This window comes from Phascolarctos cinereus, unplaced genomic scaffold (genome assembly GCF_003287225.1).
Source record: "Phascolarctos cinereus isolate Bilbo 61053 unplaced genomic scaffold, phaCin_HiC Scaffold_5;HRSCAF=322, whole genome shotgun sequence".
NCBI classification, from domain to species: domain Eukaryota; kingdom Metazoa; phylum Chordata; class Mammalia; order Diprotodontia; family Phascolarctidae; genus Phascolarctos; species Phascolarctos cinereus.
The window spans coordinates 379,029,189-379,043,247 of record NW_027555958.1 but is presented as its reverse complement, the minus strand read 5'-3'; the positions used below and the strand labels follow the sequence as shown (position 1 = coordinate 379,043,247).

The window sequence follows — 14,059 nt, the reverse complement described above, 5'->3', positions numbered from 1 at the left end:
ATAGTCCAGGAAACTGAGATTCATACAAATTGAATAACTTGCCCAAAGCCCCATAGGGATAGAGTTGATCCTCGAAACCTGGTTTTCCGACTCCAGTGTTCTTTCCACTAAGCCATTCTTTTTCCCTTGAATCGTTAGAAGTGAGAAGTGATCAACAAGCTTAGTAATGGAAATGCCGGGAGTTAGAGTAGCAGGTGGTAGTTGTCTATGAAGTTAAGTGATTGTTATCTATGGAGTTTGTGGCAATTTGTTTATCAGAACTCTATGCCAAAACAATAACGATAAAAACAACTTTATGCCAAACACATCATTTAAGGGGGCAAGTAAGTATACATACATTATGTCAGTTGTGTGATTAGACATGGTTTATATCTCCATTTTTCAATACCATTACCCCTAGTGTCTTCTACCAAATTCCTGTCTGTAAGTCTAAATACTGACCAACTATCATCTTCACCTTGTAGCCAAGCCCAAGGTTAATGTCAAGCCATCTGTGGTTAAAGTCATTTCAGCCCCTAAATTGGCCACCAAACGCAAGGCGGCTGAAGTCCACCCTGCTGTCATTGCAGCTGTAAAGCCACTCAGTTCGAGCTGTATTCTTCAGGAAAACCCAAGCAAAAAAGCAGCTGTGGTAAGAAAATTATTTTGATCCATGGTGGGAGTTTTTTGTCTGTCAGAAAAGATGAAAGTCTACTTCCATTGTCTCTGTAATTTTCATAGTATGTCCTACTATTTCTTAATACTTTGGGTGTTTACATTATAAATTCTTTGTCTTCATAAAAAAAAACATTTGAAACAAACAGTTGTTCCATGGCAGGAATAAGTTTGTGTTAGCAAATAGTAGTTATCTTCCTGGAATTGGAAGGTTTTATCCCCTATCCTCAAGACCCATGCATTGCATAGGGGCTGGGCCTCAGAGGGCTGCTTATCTTCCTGGAAAAGGCAAGTAGACATTGACATGCAATGTACTTTTACAGGCTGCTGTTCCAGTTCTCTCTGAAGACAAACCAGTCACTGTGTCTGAGACAGAAAAAACCCCAAACAGGTAAAATCTCTATCCCTTTCTGTCAAACTTTGTCATGTAAATACCTGTGCTCCCATTACTTCTTATCTCTAGAGAACCTTGCCACCAAATGATTCTTACAGACAATCCAAATTCAACCAAATAATTTATGAATTAGACAACTCAGTAAGCCCCAAAATATTGCAAGAAAATGGATTGATGTTCAGTGTCACAGCATGTATTCACATATTACTTCATGGTATTCAGAAGACAGTCAGCACTTGATTGACTGTCCTAAATAAGATGATGTTTGGCTCCATGTTAATGAACTATTGTCAGACTCAGAAATATTCCCACGTTAATATGGCATCCTAGGGACTGAGTGATTTTAGCCAACCAGTGGGAAAAGACAGCTTTGTAATAATGAATTCTCTTTCCTTCTCATAGTCTTGATCTGCCTCCAAGTCAAGCTTCTTCTGATCCCCTGCCACCAGAAGTATCTAGTCCTTCTTCATCTCAAGTGGTGACAAAAAGCCGCCGGCTCAGTTCTGCCTCTTCAGGGAAACCCCCCCTTTCTGTGGAGGATGATTTTGAGAAACTCATCTGGGAGATCTCAGGAGGCAAATTGGAAGCAGAAATTGACCTAGATCCTGGAAAGGATGAAGATGACCTTCTACTTGAGCTATCAGAAATGATTGATAGCTGAAAGTGGTGACAAAATCACTTTTTAAAAAACTCACAAAAAAACCCCCTGGATTTTGTTTCATCTATTATAACATTTGCCTGAGGTGACTATTTCTCTAGGCCAGGATTTGCCCCAATCAGAAGCATACCTCAGAAGTATCTACACTTGTTTGGGCCTCCTGTGGTTCAAATTAAAGAGAAGGCCTTTGGGCAGCCATCCTGTCTATTGTTGTTTAGATTTGAGATAAAGTTCCTTATCTCACCCACCCCCTGTTCCCTCCTTCTCCCACTTAAAAAAGAGAGAGAGAGAGAGAGAGAGAGAGTGAGAGAGAGAAAGTAGAGATGAGATTGGGTTTGGGGGGCATAAAGGAGCTTAAAGCTTTAAGGTCTATGTTTGTTAATTCTGGCTTTTTTCTTTGGGTCTTCTTTGTTGTGTGTATGAACGGAAACGTGAAAGGTTATTGGAGTTTGAAAAAGATGAAGACAGCTGCTACTACTCTTAAGGACCAAATTTCATGCTGCCACTGAGCAAAATACACTCAGCTTTTGTTACATTGTCTGTCCTTCTACAATGTATTTAAACTGTTAACATAGCTTTAGAGAGGGCTAAACAGCTACAGGGAGCAAACCAGAATAACATGGACAGTTCTTCTAGGTCTGAGTTTTGGTGCTTCTGCTACTCTGAAGGCTTCTAACTAGCAACAGCTTATTTATTACTACTGTAATTTTAAGAGATTTTTTTTTTGCTTGAAAGTGCCTCGGTGGTCCCAAGAACTACTGTGTTGCTGGGATCCCCTGGTTTCTTCACAAGAAGTGATATGATTAGAAGAACCCTCTTCTCAGCATGAAAGTTCCCTCCCCTAAGTATTCTTCCCTCTCCAATACTTTTCTACCACCACTGGCATTGAATCCCCAGGACTTGTGTGAAGGGTTATGTTTTTATGTTTTTTTAAATCTCTCCTGCTGCAGTTCCAGCAAATTCTCTTGCCCAGGATTTCTCTACCCTTAACCACCTAGAAAGGAAGCCAAATCAGCTGCTGATTTTCATATGTGAACTATAGCAATACACTGAACCCCACTGTAACAGGGATGTTGAGATGCTTTGGAGGTGTATTGTGTACCTTCCATTTTTGTAGATGATTTTTTCTTACTATTTCTCGATTTTTTTGTTGTTGTTCTTGACGTCCTCTCCACATCCCCTCAAGGGTTTTAGACTTATGCTAGAATAAGCCTATTCCAGGCTTGTGTTCTCAGAAGGAGATATATTGCATTGTAAATATTTGTGTTCATATGGTATTTTGAAGAAAGGAAAAAAATACTTGTCCATTTTTATAATTCATTGTAGGTGGTATCTTGGTTCCCACAGGGAAAATTGACCCACCTGTCATATTGGCTCCTAAGGAACTGCTGTTGTAGGCGGCTCATCAAAAGGAGAACTTCATGTAATCTCATGGGAAGGTGGAGAATGCCACAGGACTAACCATTTGGCCTTGTTACAAACAGAAATAACTTGAGAAATTTATATATTTAAAAAAGATAAATACAACCCCCACCCCTCCCTCTGCAATTGAAAGTATTTGTTGTATGAGGACCCTTCCCCAAGGCCAAGCATGGAATGTTCTGGTTCCATTACTGATTGCCTCCTCCCCCTTCCCTTTCCCCATTTCATTCTTGAGATCTGCACCAAGGTCTCTAATCCCTTTTGTAAATAACCATTTTATTCTTTTCATTTTTTATGATTTTGTTTGTATCCTATTTAAAGCACTTGTATTATTAATCTGTGTCTGAATCATTCATGTTCAGCATCATTTGAACCATTAGTCATTACAGAGAAAGACATATTTGTGTTTTAAATAAAACTGGTGTAGGAACTTCTTGGCAGTGTGACTTGTATATATAGCCTTTTAACATCACATCAGTGCATCTGATATGGCAGATGCCCCAGTCAAATTATTGTTCCTCTTCTATCACTATAAATGCCTTGGTTTTTCACTTCCTGATTTGTTCTCTAAAATCTTTAATGATTACATGTAAGGAAATAACTAAATATCCAAAGTATGGCTATAATTTATCTATTACTTAAAGGGACTTGAGAATTATAATATGCATATCGCCTGCTTTTCCATAATAATGTTAGAAATGGTCATTAGGACGAATGTAGATGTGCTGCACTTTTAGAAAGCATAACTTTAAAAGCAGCTAATCAGAAAGAGATTATTTGTTGTACAAAATAGTTAACTGTATAGTTCCTTAATAATTAGTACCTGACATTTATATAGTTCTTTAAGGTGTGCAAAACACTTTACAAATATCTCATTTTATTCTGCCAACAACCCTGGAAGATAGTGCTATTATCCCCATTTTACTGATGAGGAAACTAAGGCAGGTTGAATGACTTCCCCAACATCATATGTCTAGTAAGAATGATCATATTTTCAATGATTAGGCTGACACCTGTAACTTCTCAGGATATCTGCCCCATCTCCATATATCAAAATCCTAACCAATTTTAAAGGTATAGTTCAAATGTCACTTCAGGTCTTCCAAAATCTTTAGCCTAAAACAACCTTTCAACTGCTTCATGACTTTGTTTTCCCCTGAATTATAGCATTTCTTACATATTGCTTTATATTATAGTTATGTGTACGTGTCTTCTCTAATATAGAGAGATGTCAGACACCTTAGAGTTCATTTAGCTCAACTCCCTCATTTTAAAGTTGGCATAAGCCCCTTGAGAGCTTATATTAATCATCACTTTTTTTGTAATATACACTTTGTATCCACACCTAACACAGTGACTTTACAGGTGTTTTGTCACCTATGTCACGTACATAGGTGTTTTGTCAATATTTGTTGAATGAATGACTATAAGATCTTTAAGATCCAACCAAACTTGAAAATTCTGCAAGAGCACAAAACTAGTGAGGTAACATTTAAGTCCCTCCTGACGTACTGGTTATGTGATTCTGGCCAAGTCAACCTCTCAGTATACTCAGGCAGCTATGACTAAGTTGTCAGAACAATTGCTGATCGATTTTTAGTAGAGAGGGGGTTTCTTTATGGGCATTTCCCCTAAACCAATGAAATCACAGACCTGGACTCCTAAAAAGCACAAGCCATATATAGAACCATAACATAGGTCCGCATGTAGCAGGCAAGAGAAAAAGTAGCATGTGAAGCACTCTAACCTATACTTTATTTCTCAAAAGCTTGATTCTCAACTCCTTGTGCACAATTGGAGCTTATAATCACATCTGATTTTATTTAGCTATTTTACATATGTGTGTCTTCCCTTTATTGGAATGTAAGCTTTTGAAGGAGAGGTTCTGTGTTAAATACTAAAAAACCCTCCATAATACCCTAGTACTTGTGTTATGAATGTACTGTAGCAGATGCTTAATGAATTCAATAAAATTAAATTCAAAGCAAAGGAAAACTTATCCCCTGCAAGAGAACTTAGGCAGAACTTTTGATATAAATTTGTTGGTTTTTACTTCACTACTCTTAGCTTGATGATAGATAGATAGATAGATAGATAGATAGATAGATAGATAGATAGATAGATAGATAGATAGATAGATGGAGGATAGATAGCATAGGTATACTATGTATAAGATGTATGTAGACACATGCATATGTGTGTATATATACATACGTATATATGTATATTCACTTTAAAGACAGTGTAACAAAATCAGGATTTACGAAACATTAAATGGGGGGGGCAATTATTTGCTTTAAAGAAGTATACAACATAGGATTCTTTTAAATAACCAGTTCCCATTACGCATTAAAATTATTTAACAACGATGCATCTGCTCAAGATAGTTATTATAACAGTATGGCAGTGACCAGTGTGGGTGGAAGAGTGCTCAGATGGGGATACCTCAAACCCAAGGCCTCTGAGGTCCTTAGCACTCTATCCTGAGATGCTATAGAAGGCTCTGGTCCAGTGCTTTGAACCTACCAAAATCCAGCAATGCCTAAAACCTACTAGTACTCACACTCCAGGAGAGTGAAGGTCTGCACCAACACCCAGGTCAAAATCAATAGGGCTGACTAGCCCAACCAAAGCATAACCAAATCACAACGGTGGGCAGCCTGGCCTTGACCCAGTTCAAGAACTAAGGCTGGAGATTGAAAAAACAAAAGACATCAATCACCATAAAGAAATTTTGTAGATCCAGGGACACCCCAAAATTCTACATTAAAGAGTAACTCCATGACAACTATAAGAAGAGAAAAAATGGATTTTCCACATGGACTATATGAATACTTAGAAGAAATGAAGCAAGAGATTTTAAAAAATCAAAGTTTTGGAAAAAAGAATTTGAAGGAAAATAAATAGCTTTTAACAGATAATGTTAAACCTTAACCCTCTAAACAGTAGAATAGACTAAACAGAAACCAATGACTCCACAACACAGCAAGAAATAATAGAAGAAAATTAAAAGGCTGAAACAATAGAAGAAAATTTAAGGTATCTGCTTTCAAAAAAAAAAACTGACCTAGAAAATAGAGGAGAGATGATTTTAGAATCATCAGACTTTCTTAAAATAGTGTTAAGAAAAAAGCTGGACACTTTCTAAAATCATAAATGAAAACTTTCCAGACCTATTAGAACCAAAGGACAAAGTGAAAATAGAAAGAATCCACTTATCACTTCCTGAAACTCCAAAAGAAAAAGTCCCAGTAATGTTACAGCCAAAATTCAGTGCTTCCACATTACAGAAAAAAAAAATATTTCAAGCAGTCAGAAAGAAAGGAACCAGAGCAAGATCATAAAAGACATGGCAATTTCTACTTTAAATAAGAGATCTTGTAATGCAATAATCTAAATGGCAAAAGATACAGTCTTACAACCTAGAATAACTTATTCTATAAAAGTGAATATTATCCTAACGGGGGGGGGGGGGAGGGATGGATCTTTAATGGAATACAAGACTTTCAAACATTCCAAATGAAGATACCAAAGCTGAGTAGGAATTTCAAAATGCAAACCTGAGAGTCAAGAGAAAGCTAAAAGGATAAATTTGTTTGAGCAATTGGAAGGAATGATGATGAAGGGATGGATTGTGTTCTGAGAAAAATAGTAGTCATTGAAATAGTTTCAAAAATTAACAGAGGGAACTGAAGGCAGTTTGGAAGGAAGCACAAACAAGTTTTGAAAGTAACATGTTGGGGCAGCTAGGTGGTACAGCAGATAGAGCACCAGCGCTGGAATCAGGAGGACCTGAGTTCAAGTCTGGCCTCAGACACTTGCTAGCTGTGTGACCCTGGGCAAGTCACTTAACCCTGATTGCTGGAAAAAAAAGAAAGTAACAATTCACTAGCTATGTGACCTTGGGCAAGTCACTTAACCCCAACTGCCTCACAAAAAAAAAAAGTAACATGTTGGTTTTAGTATAGTTTTTTTTTCTTTTAGCAAGAGGTATGGAATAGATATTCAGTTTCATACATAGTCCTCTGCTATGTATATAGATGTGTTCATTTTGATTGGTGTTTATTAATTTCAGGACAAAATAATTAAATTTAAAACTAAACTAAAAATGCAGGTTACATAAGTTTTCTGGAATACTTTTATTAAGCAAAGCAAAATACAACCAAGGAAATGTGTTTATGTATGAACACCCTGATGGACAATACTGTAAGGCCACTTAAACTCTGTTACAATTAATTCCATAGTGTTTCGTGTGTGGTTTCTATGACCCTTCTGTATAAAAAATGTTTCCTTCTTTAAGAAGGCCACACATTATCTGGGTAATACAAATGAATTTATATTGCGTGCTGTGTGTATATGTATATGTGTATATATATATATATGTATACAATATACTTACATATGCACATATATGTGTGTATATACAAATATATATATATAGAGATAGATATGAATATACACAGGTATAATAATAATTGAGCTATAGCCATAATTCAAAATTTCCCTCATGTTAGGCTCATTGTGTATTGGAAGTTTATTCCCACATCACTGATAGACTCTTATAGGTTGATATCAGAAGACTGATTCTTACCTGAGAGACCAATCCAAGGTCATGCTGGCAATGCTTAATCAATTTAGTCATGAACTCCCTTAGACTGCCCATTAAACTCCCTTAACTGCCCATATTAATCAGCTATTACCCTGTATACCTATGTAGTTTTAAATTTTTTATTATTTTTAACATTCTCTTTTTTAAATTCCAAATTCTCTCCTCTTCAGCCCCTCCTCCATGCATTGAGAAGGCAAGTAATATATCAATTATGCATTTGAAATCATGCAAGAGATATTTCCATATTAACCATATTGCCAAAAAAAAAAGCAAGAAAAATAAAGGGAGGAAATGCTTCAACTGTATTCAGGGTTCACCAGTTCTCGATTTCTGGAGATGCATAGCATTTTTCATCATGAGTCCTTTGGAATTGTCTTGGATCCTTACAGAACAGAGTTGTCAAGTCTTTCCCAGCTGATCATCATTAAATATTGCTGTTACTGTGTTCTGCTCCTGGTTCTTATTCACTTCACTTTGCATTAATTCACATAGGTCTTCCTGGGTTTTTCTGCCCCTTGTAATTTCTTATATAACAATAGTATTCCATCTCAATCATAGACCACAACTTGTTTTGCCATTCCCCAGCTGATAGGCATCCCTTCAATTTCCAATTCTTTGCCATCACAAGAAGAGCTGCTATAAATATTTTTGCACATATACATCCTTTTCCTTTTTCTTGGATCTCTTGAGGATACAGACCTAGTAGTGGTACTGCTGGATCCAAAGGTATGCATAGTTTTACATCCCTTTAGGCATAGTTCCAAAGCATTCTCCACAATGGTTGGACCAGTTCACAAGTCCACCAACAATGCATTAGTGTCCCTACTTTTCCACATCCCCTCCAGCATCTGCCTTTTTCCTTTTCTGTCGTTAGCCAATCTAATAGGTGTAAGGTAGTACCTCAGTGTAGTTTTAATGTGCATTTTTCTAATCAATAGTGATGCATTTGGGTAACCCACAGGCAACTCACCCAATTTTTAAAACGAGGCATGAGAAGGGTCGAGTCATTACTCTCCTTCTCGCCGCATCACAAGCCTGGCTGCCAGGCTAGGGCTCTGATAGGTTAGGCTAGCGAAGGGGGCAGGGCGAGGCCGGAGGAGGGACCTTCCAGGACCGTTTCCGGCGGGGGCGCGGCGGGTGTGGGAGGAACGGGACCCTGCCTCTATTTCTCCTCCTTACCCGTAGGGAGCGCTGTTGGAACAGTGAGGCCGCTTAGGCCCTTTGGCCCCCCCCCCTGCCCAACCCAACCCTCTCCTTTCCGCTTCCTGAAATGTCGACGGGAAGCGGAGCGAGAGCCTAGAGTAGCCGGTCCGCCAGGAAGAGGCGGAGGCGGAGGCGGAAGTCGTGGGTGCCTAGAGGGGCCTCCCGGCGTGCAGCGCGGCAGCATTTCCGGTTTCGCTGAGGCGCTTCGTGCCCCGCGCTCTCATTGTGCGCTCCCGCCATGGCGTACCGCGGCCAGGGCCAGAAGGTGCAGAAGGTGATGGTGCAGCCCATCGTATCCTGTAGTGGAGCTGGGGTCGGGGCAGCCGGAGGGTTGTGGCTGGAGAGCCAGGCGCGGGGGCGGGGAGCGCGAGGAGCCGGCCCCCCGGCCCGGGCTCGTCCAATGGGGCCAGGTGCCTGGGCTGGGAGCCGGGGGGCGGGCGGGAGGCAGGCCCGGGCGCGGGAAGGCGGGAGTGCTGGGGAAGCCTCGGGTGGGCATTCGTCCTCCTCCTCTGCTCGCGCCCACCCAGGCTGTCTGGTGCAGACTGGGGCTCTGCGTTTAGCACACCTGCGGCAGATGCCGGGCAAAGCCTTGGGAGAGCACAGGGGGCGGTGCGGGCGCTGGCCGGCTCCTCCTAAAGCCCAACTCGGGGACCTGACCCACCAGGGGTTTGCTGAAGCGTTGCTGGTTCAGTAGGTTTTCCCTTAACGACTTCTGGACAGAACCTCATCTTCAGGTATCTCCAAAATGTAAGTGAAACACTTGGTCTCTTTCTTTCGTTTGATATTTGGCTCCTTGTTGCTTTTCCTAATGGGAAGGAGCAATAAGAGTCTGGGTTGAGTGTGCTTAGCTGTTGGTCAGCTCTTCAGAATTTTGTGATATCGCAAAAGTCACAAACATAAAGCTAAGTGGGAGGAAAGCAAGGGCTGATACAAGAGTCTAATGCATCGTTGTAGCAAACATAAGCTGCACTGCCCGCGCTAGAAGAATGAATGAGCCTCGTTGCTCCAGTGTAAGCACAGTGGGTCATGATAGCAGACGGAGATGCGAGGGGAGGGATGGTGTTAACTTGGACAGTGAACCGGTACTGTGGTCATTGTGCCAATAGGGTGAGGATTCTACCCTCAGGTCAGTCTTCAACTGCCCGGTGGAAAAGGTAAACATTTTTAAATAGAAGACTCACTCTTCTATTCAAATCATACTACAAATGTATTCCATCAAATGACATTGTTATTATGAACTTAACCTTTCAAGCATTAGCAAAACGAGTTTAGTTTATATGTAGAACAAAACTTTTTCCATTAATAAGCAGGACACACATTTATAATAACCTCGTGTACTCTTTCACTCTTGTGTCCCTTCCCATGGTCTTTGTATTTAATGCACAGGTTTTAACACTAAAAGGAGAGGAACTTAAGAAAGCCTTGAAGGAACAAGCTGTGTCAGTTGACAAAATGGTATTTAAATCACTGAGCAAAGAAAAAAATAGTAGAATGATGCATTGAATAGAGCACTGGGCTTGGAATCGGGAAGACTCATCTTCATGGGTTTGTGACTTCATGCTCCTGGGCAAGTCACTTTTTTGCCTCAGTTTCCCCATCCTTAAAACGAGCTGGAGAAGGAAATGGCAAACCACGCCAATATCTTTGCCAAGAAAACCCTAAAATGGGGTCACAAATATCAGACACAATTAGAATAACTGAACAATAAATAAGAATCATAATACTTTTGTGTCAGGTGACATATCTGGTCCTTCTAATGTTGAATGTGTAAAATAGGATTTCAGAAGAAACCAAGCATATTGAAATATATTTACCAAAATATTCAAACAGACCCCAGATTAAGAACCCCTGATTTAATGACTTCATTAGATTTAAGTTTCCTTATTTGGCATGCAATAAACAGCAAAGCTTTGTATCCATTCAGACAGTTTTGATAGCCCTTTGAACTTACTGAACTAAGATAGTCAGTCTGGGGTTGAGAGTCCTTTATTGCCTTTTTTAAAAAGAATAATCGAAATCACTTCATTTCCAGTTGCTTCAGAAAACTAGTATAATATGAAAAGTGTTGGGGAAAACTTGTTTGTTTCAAACTGTTGGTCTCTTTGCTTAGTAGGCCTGATGACGTCTTGTGGTGCCTGAGTTCTGCAGGATACCAGAGAACTCAGAGAAATGTTTATGTTACAAGGCAAAACAGTGATAGATTCTTCCATACCTAAAACATAAACATTAGGAAAAATGCTGTGACTCAAAGACCCAAGATCATAGGAAATCATCAGTGTGTATAATCCCAATACTGTATTTGTCAAATGGAAACTTTCTTTGGAAATAAATTTAACCTCACATCTTTGTGACAACTAGATTTTAAAAATATTTTCTGATACTTTACAAAATCACTTTTGGGAAGTTGCATTTCACTGAAGCTGATTTGCGTGTGTGTGTGTGTGTGTGTGTGTGTGTGTATACATACACACACATATGTATATACATACACATGTACATATCACAAGTCTAGACGTGTAGGTGGTGGTGGGTGGTGGGTTTTGGTGTCTTTTTTTCTTTGTTTTTAAAAAATTTGCCTCTTTTATTTCAGCGGTCCCGAATTCAGGTGTGGCTATATGAGCAAGTAAATATGCGAATAGAGGGCTGCATAATTGTAAGTATCTGAGATTTATGCTCTTTTTCAGCGGTATATAATGAGAAAAGACTTGAAAAGAATCAGAAGTCAAACTATAGGAAAGCGTCTGAGACAGGCGTGTTAAGTTCATGAGCTAAGAAAAGAGCTAGGGATTGAGAGTTGACTGTCTATATAACACTATATTAGCTTTTTTTTGGTGGGGAATGGGGAGTAGAGAGACAAGAAAATATCATTATCCTTGATATCCTTGAGCAGATAAATGTGGTGTTAGTAGGGAGGAATAAGAGTACAGAAGAGATACAGGGAGGATACAAATATTTAAGTGCAGAATATGGAATTGATAATAAGTGATGAGAATAGGATAAAGTTAATTAAGGAAAGCTTTCTGGGGAATGTGGGCCATGAATCACACTTAAAGAAGTGATAATAGTTTTGAATAGTGTTTTTCTACTACTATACAGTCACTCTTTAGTGTGCCGCAGATGTATCCCTGGGGTTTTCTGATGTCCTGAATAACCTCACTCCACTTTGCCAATCTTTGGTGAGGGTAGAGAAAGGCCATAGGGTAACTGGTATATGCATACACAATAGATTCCTTTAGAAGTGGGAGGATTGTGCATAAGTTAGGTGATAGGATGTGTTCCTGGTAGATCCTGAAGCCTGGGAAACACTAATTAGTGTTCTTAACCTGGGATTCATGAGCTTTAAAAAAAATTAATAACTATTCTAGCATAATTGGTTTTCCTTTGCAAGCCTATATATTTTAAATGTTTAAATATATTTAAATTAATTCTGAGAAGCATTCTATAGACTACCAGACTGCCTAAAGGGTGTGTTACACAAAAAAAGGTTACGAATCCTTGAGTTAAAGAAAAGAAGGTAAGTTAATTTGTACGGAAGAATAGTGGTTAGAATAGATTTCTTCTGAAGAGCAGTCGTGGAAGTTTCTGGGTCTTCACTATTTCATATTAAAAATCAGTGGTGGTATGGGTTACTCTATTAAGTCGTAGAAATATATTAATCTTCAGTTGTATATGCCTGGGATGATTTGAGTATAATTCTGCCTAAAGAAGATCATTTAAAAAGTTTTATTTGAATAAAACTATTAAAATTTTAAAATGACAATTTATTGTCTAGGGTTTCGATGAGTATATGAATCTTGTATTGGATGATGCAGAAGAGATTCACTCTAAAACAAAGTCAAGAAAACAGCTTGGTAAGATGGTACACAGCCTTATTGAATTTCGGTTAATTTGTCCAATCTACAGAATTTACCATTTTTTTTAAAGCCATTCCTAGCCCATCTAATAATAATGACTGTAAGCATTCTAATCTTATTTCAGCCAATGAGAAAGTGTAGTTAAATCAGGGACTTATTATCCCCTTTTAATATTATCCTGAGAAGCTTCATGTCTATTTCATCTCTTATTAAACGGTCCTTTGCTAAAAATGAGTCTTTGAATTTCATGTTTTAAGTTTTTCTCTCCTTAAAGTTTCTCTCAACACACATCAATTGTGTAAGACTTGTTTTTGAGAAGCAGTAGGATGATTTAACTATGCTTTTGACTGCTTAGATTGTTTTCCTTGAAGCGTTGATTTTATTTAAGTTAAAACTAAATTTTGTATATTATAAATGTAAAATTTGCAAGCAGTTAGGGGTGGACCATCCAATTCAGTTAGCATCTGGTGCATTTGTTCTTGTAAAGGAGTATCTACTCGAATATTTGAAATTACCTCTTAAAAATGCATTAGTTCACGTGAATGCTGTCATGTTTCTAAATATTTGTGTACTATGAGAAAGAAATAAGAAACTAGTAAGAGAGGTGATGGTCTTAGACCCCAAAATGAAGCAGTTTTTGCACATTACCATTGTGGGAATTTGTTTTACTTGATTATGCATGTTTGTTACAAGGGTTTTTTCTTGTGAGAGGAAGAGAAAACAGATTTTTATTTAAAAATTTTTTTCAAGCCCTCTTATGCTAAGATTTTAAATTCTGATTAAGTATTAAGAAGTTTTGTGGTAGACTTTCATGACTTCTGATGGTTTTTTATCTGTGTTGCAGGTCGGATCATGCTAAAAGGAGACAACATTACTCTACTACAAAGTGTCTCTAACTAGAAGTATATGGTCAGTGAAGTTAGAAGAAACTCAGAAGGCAGTACTTTTTTTTCTTAGTTACATTCTCTGGGCTTCAAAAGCCACCTACACATTTTTGCCATGTTATTTTGATCTTTCTTTTATGATATTATAACAATAAATGGGTTGCTCTGGGGTTTGTTTCTGTTAAAAAATTCTGCATTGAATTTCTTTCTGTCTATGAAAGAACTTTTCACACAGTGGTGCCTTGTAAGAGCCTGGAGGCTACAGCTGTTGGTGCTGGCCTTAGAGCTTTCTGAAAAGAGGCAGATGCCCCAGGTATTACTTTTTGAGGGGTGCAAAAAAGGATACAAATTTTGTGAGAGTGGTGAGATTCGTATATGTTG

At 38.6% G+C, this 14,059-nt stretch overlaps 2 protein-coding genes across 11 annotated transcripts in view; both read left to right on the top strand.

The window, feature by feature from the left end:
• The window catches only part of ZC3H11A (zinc finger CCCH-type containing 11A), a 38,403-nt gene extending 34,845 nt beyond the window's left edge, over window positions 1–3,558 (top strand). For all 10 annotated transcript variants that reach the window (XM_021002923.2, XM_021002922.2, XM_021002929.2 and 7 more), the window contains 3 exons: window positions 465–631; window positions 978–1,045; window positions 1,451–3,558. In XM_021002923.2, the coding sequence (XP_020858582.1) occupies window positions 465–631; window positions 978–1,045; window positions 1,451–1,709 (494 nt within the window). In that variant the 3' untranslated portion in view covers window positions 1,710–3,558. The remainder of the gene's footprint in view (window positions 1–464; window positions 632–977; window positions 1,046–1,450) is intronic.
• A 5,495-nt stretch (window positions 3,559–9,053) lies between these two features.
• SNRPE (small nuclear ribonucleoprotein polypeptide E) lies at window positions 9,054–13,848 on the top strand. Its single transcript, XM_021003150.2, has 5 exons — window positions 9,054–9,232; window positions 9,661–9,687; window positions 11,531–11,593; window positions 12,713–12,791; window positions 13,639–13,848. Exons 1-5 carry the CDS (start codon window positions 9,179–9,181, stop codon window positions 13,692–13,694), a joined length of 279 nt encoding a protein of 92 aa, XP_020858809.1. The 5' UTR covers window positions 9,054–9,178; the 3' UTR covers window positions 13,695–13,848.
• Window positions 13,849–14,059: the final 211 nt, after the last annotated feature.

What these genes read in the sequence shown, in the direction of transcription:
- SNRPE (XM_021003150.2), top strand. Translation starts at nt 9,179, where the DNA reads ATGGCGTACCGCGGCCAGGGCCAGAAGGTGCAGAAGGTGATGGTGCAG. An exon ending in TCTTCAGGTATCTCCAAAAT is followed by an intron (nt 9,688 to 11,530) that starts GTAAGTGAAACA and finishes CTTTTATTTCAG; the next exon opens with CGGTCCCGAATTCAGGTGTG. An exon ending in GAATAGAGGGCTGCATAATT is followed by an intron (nt 11,594 to 12,712) that starts GTAAGTATCTGA and finishes TTTATTGTCTAG; the next exon opens with GGTTTCGATGAGTATATGAA.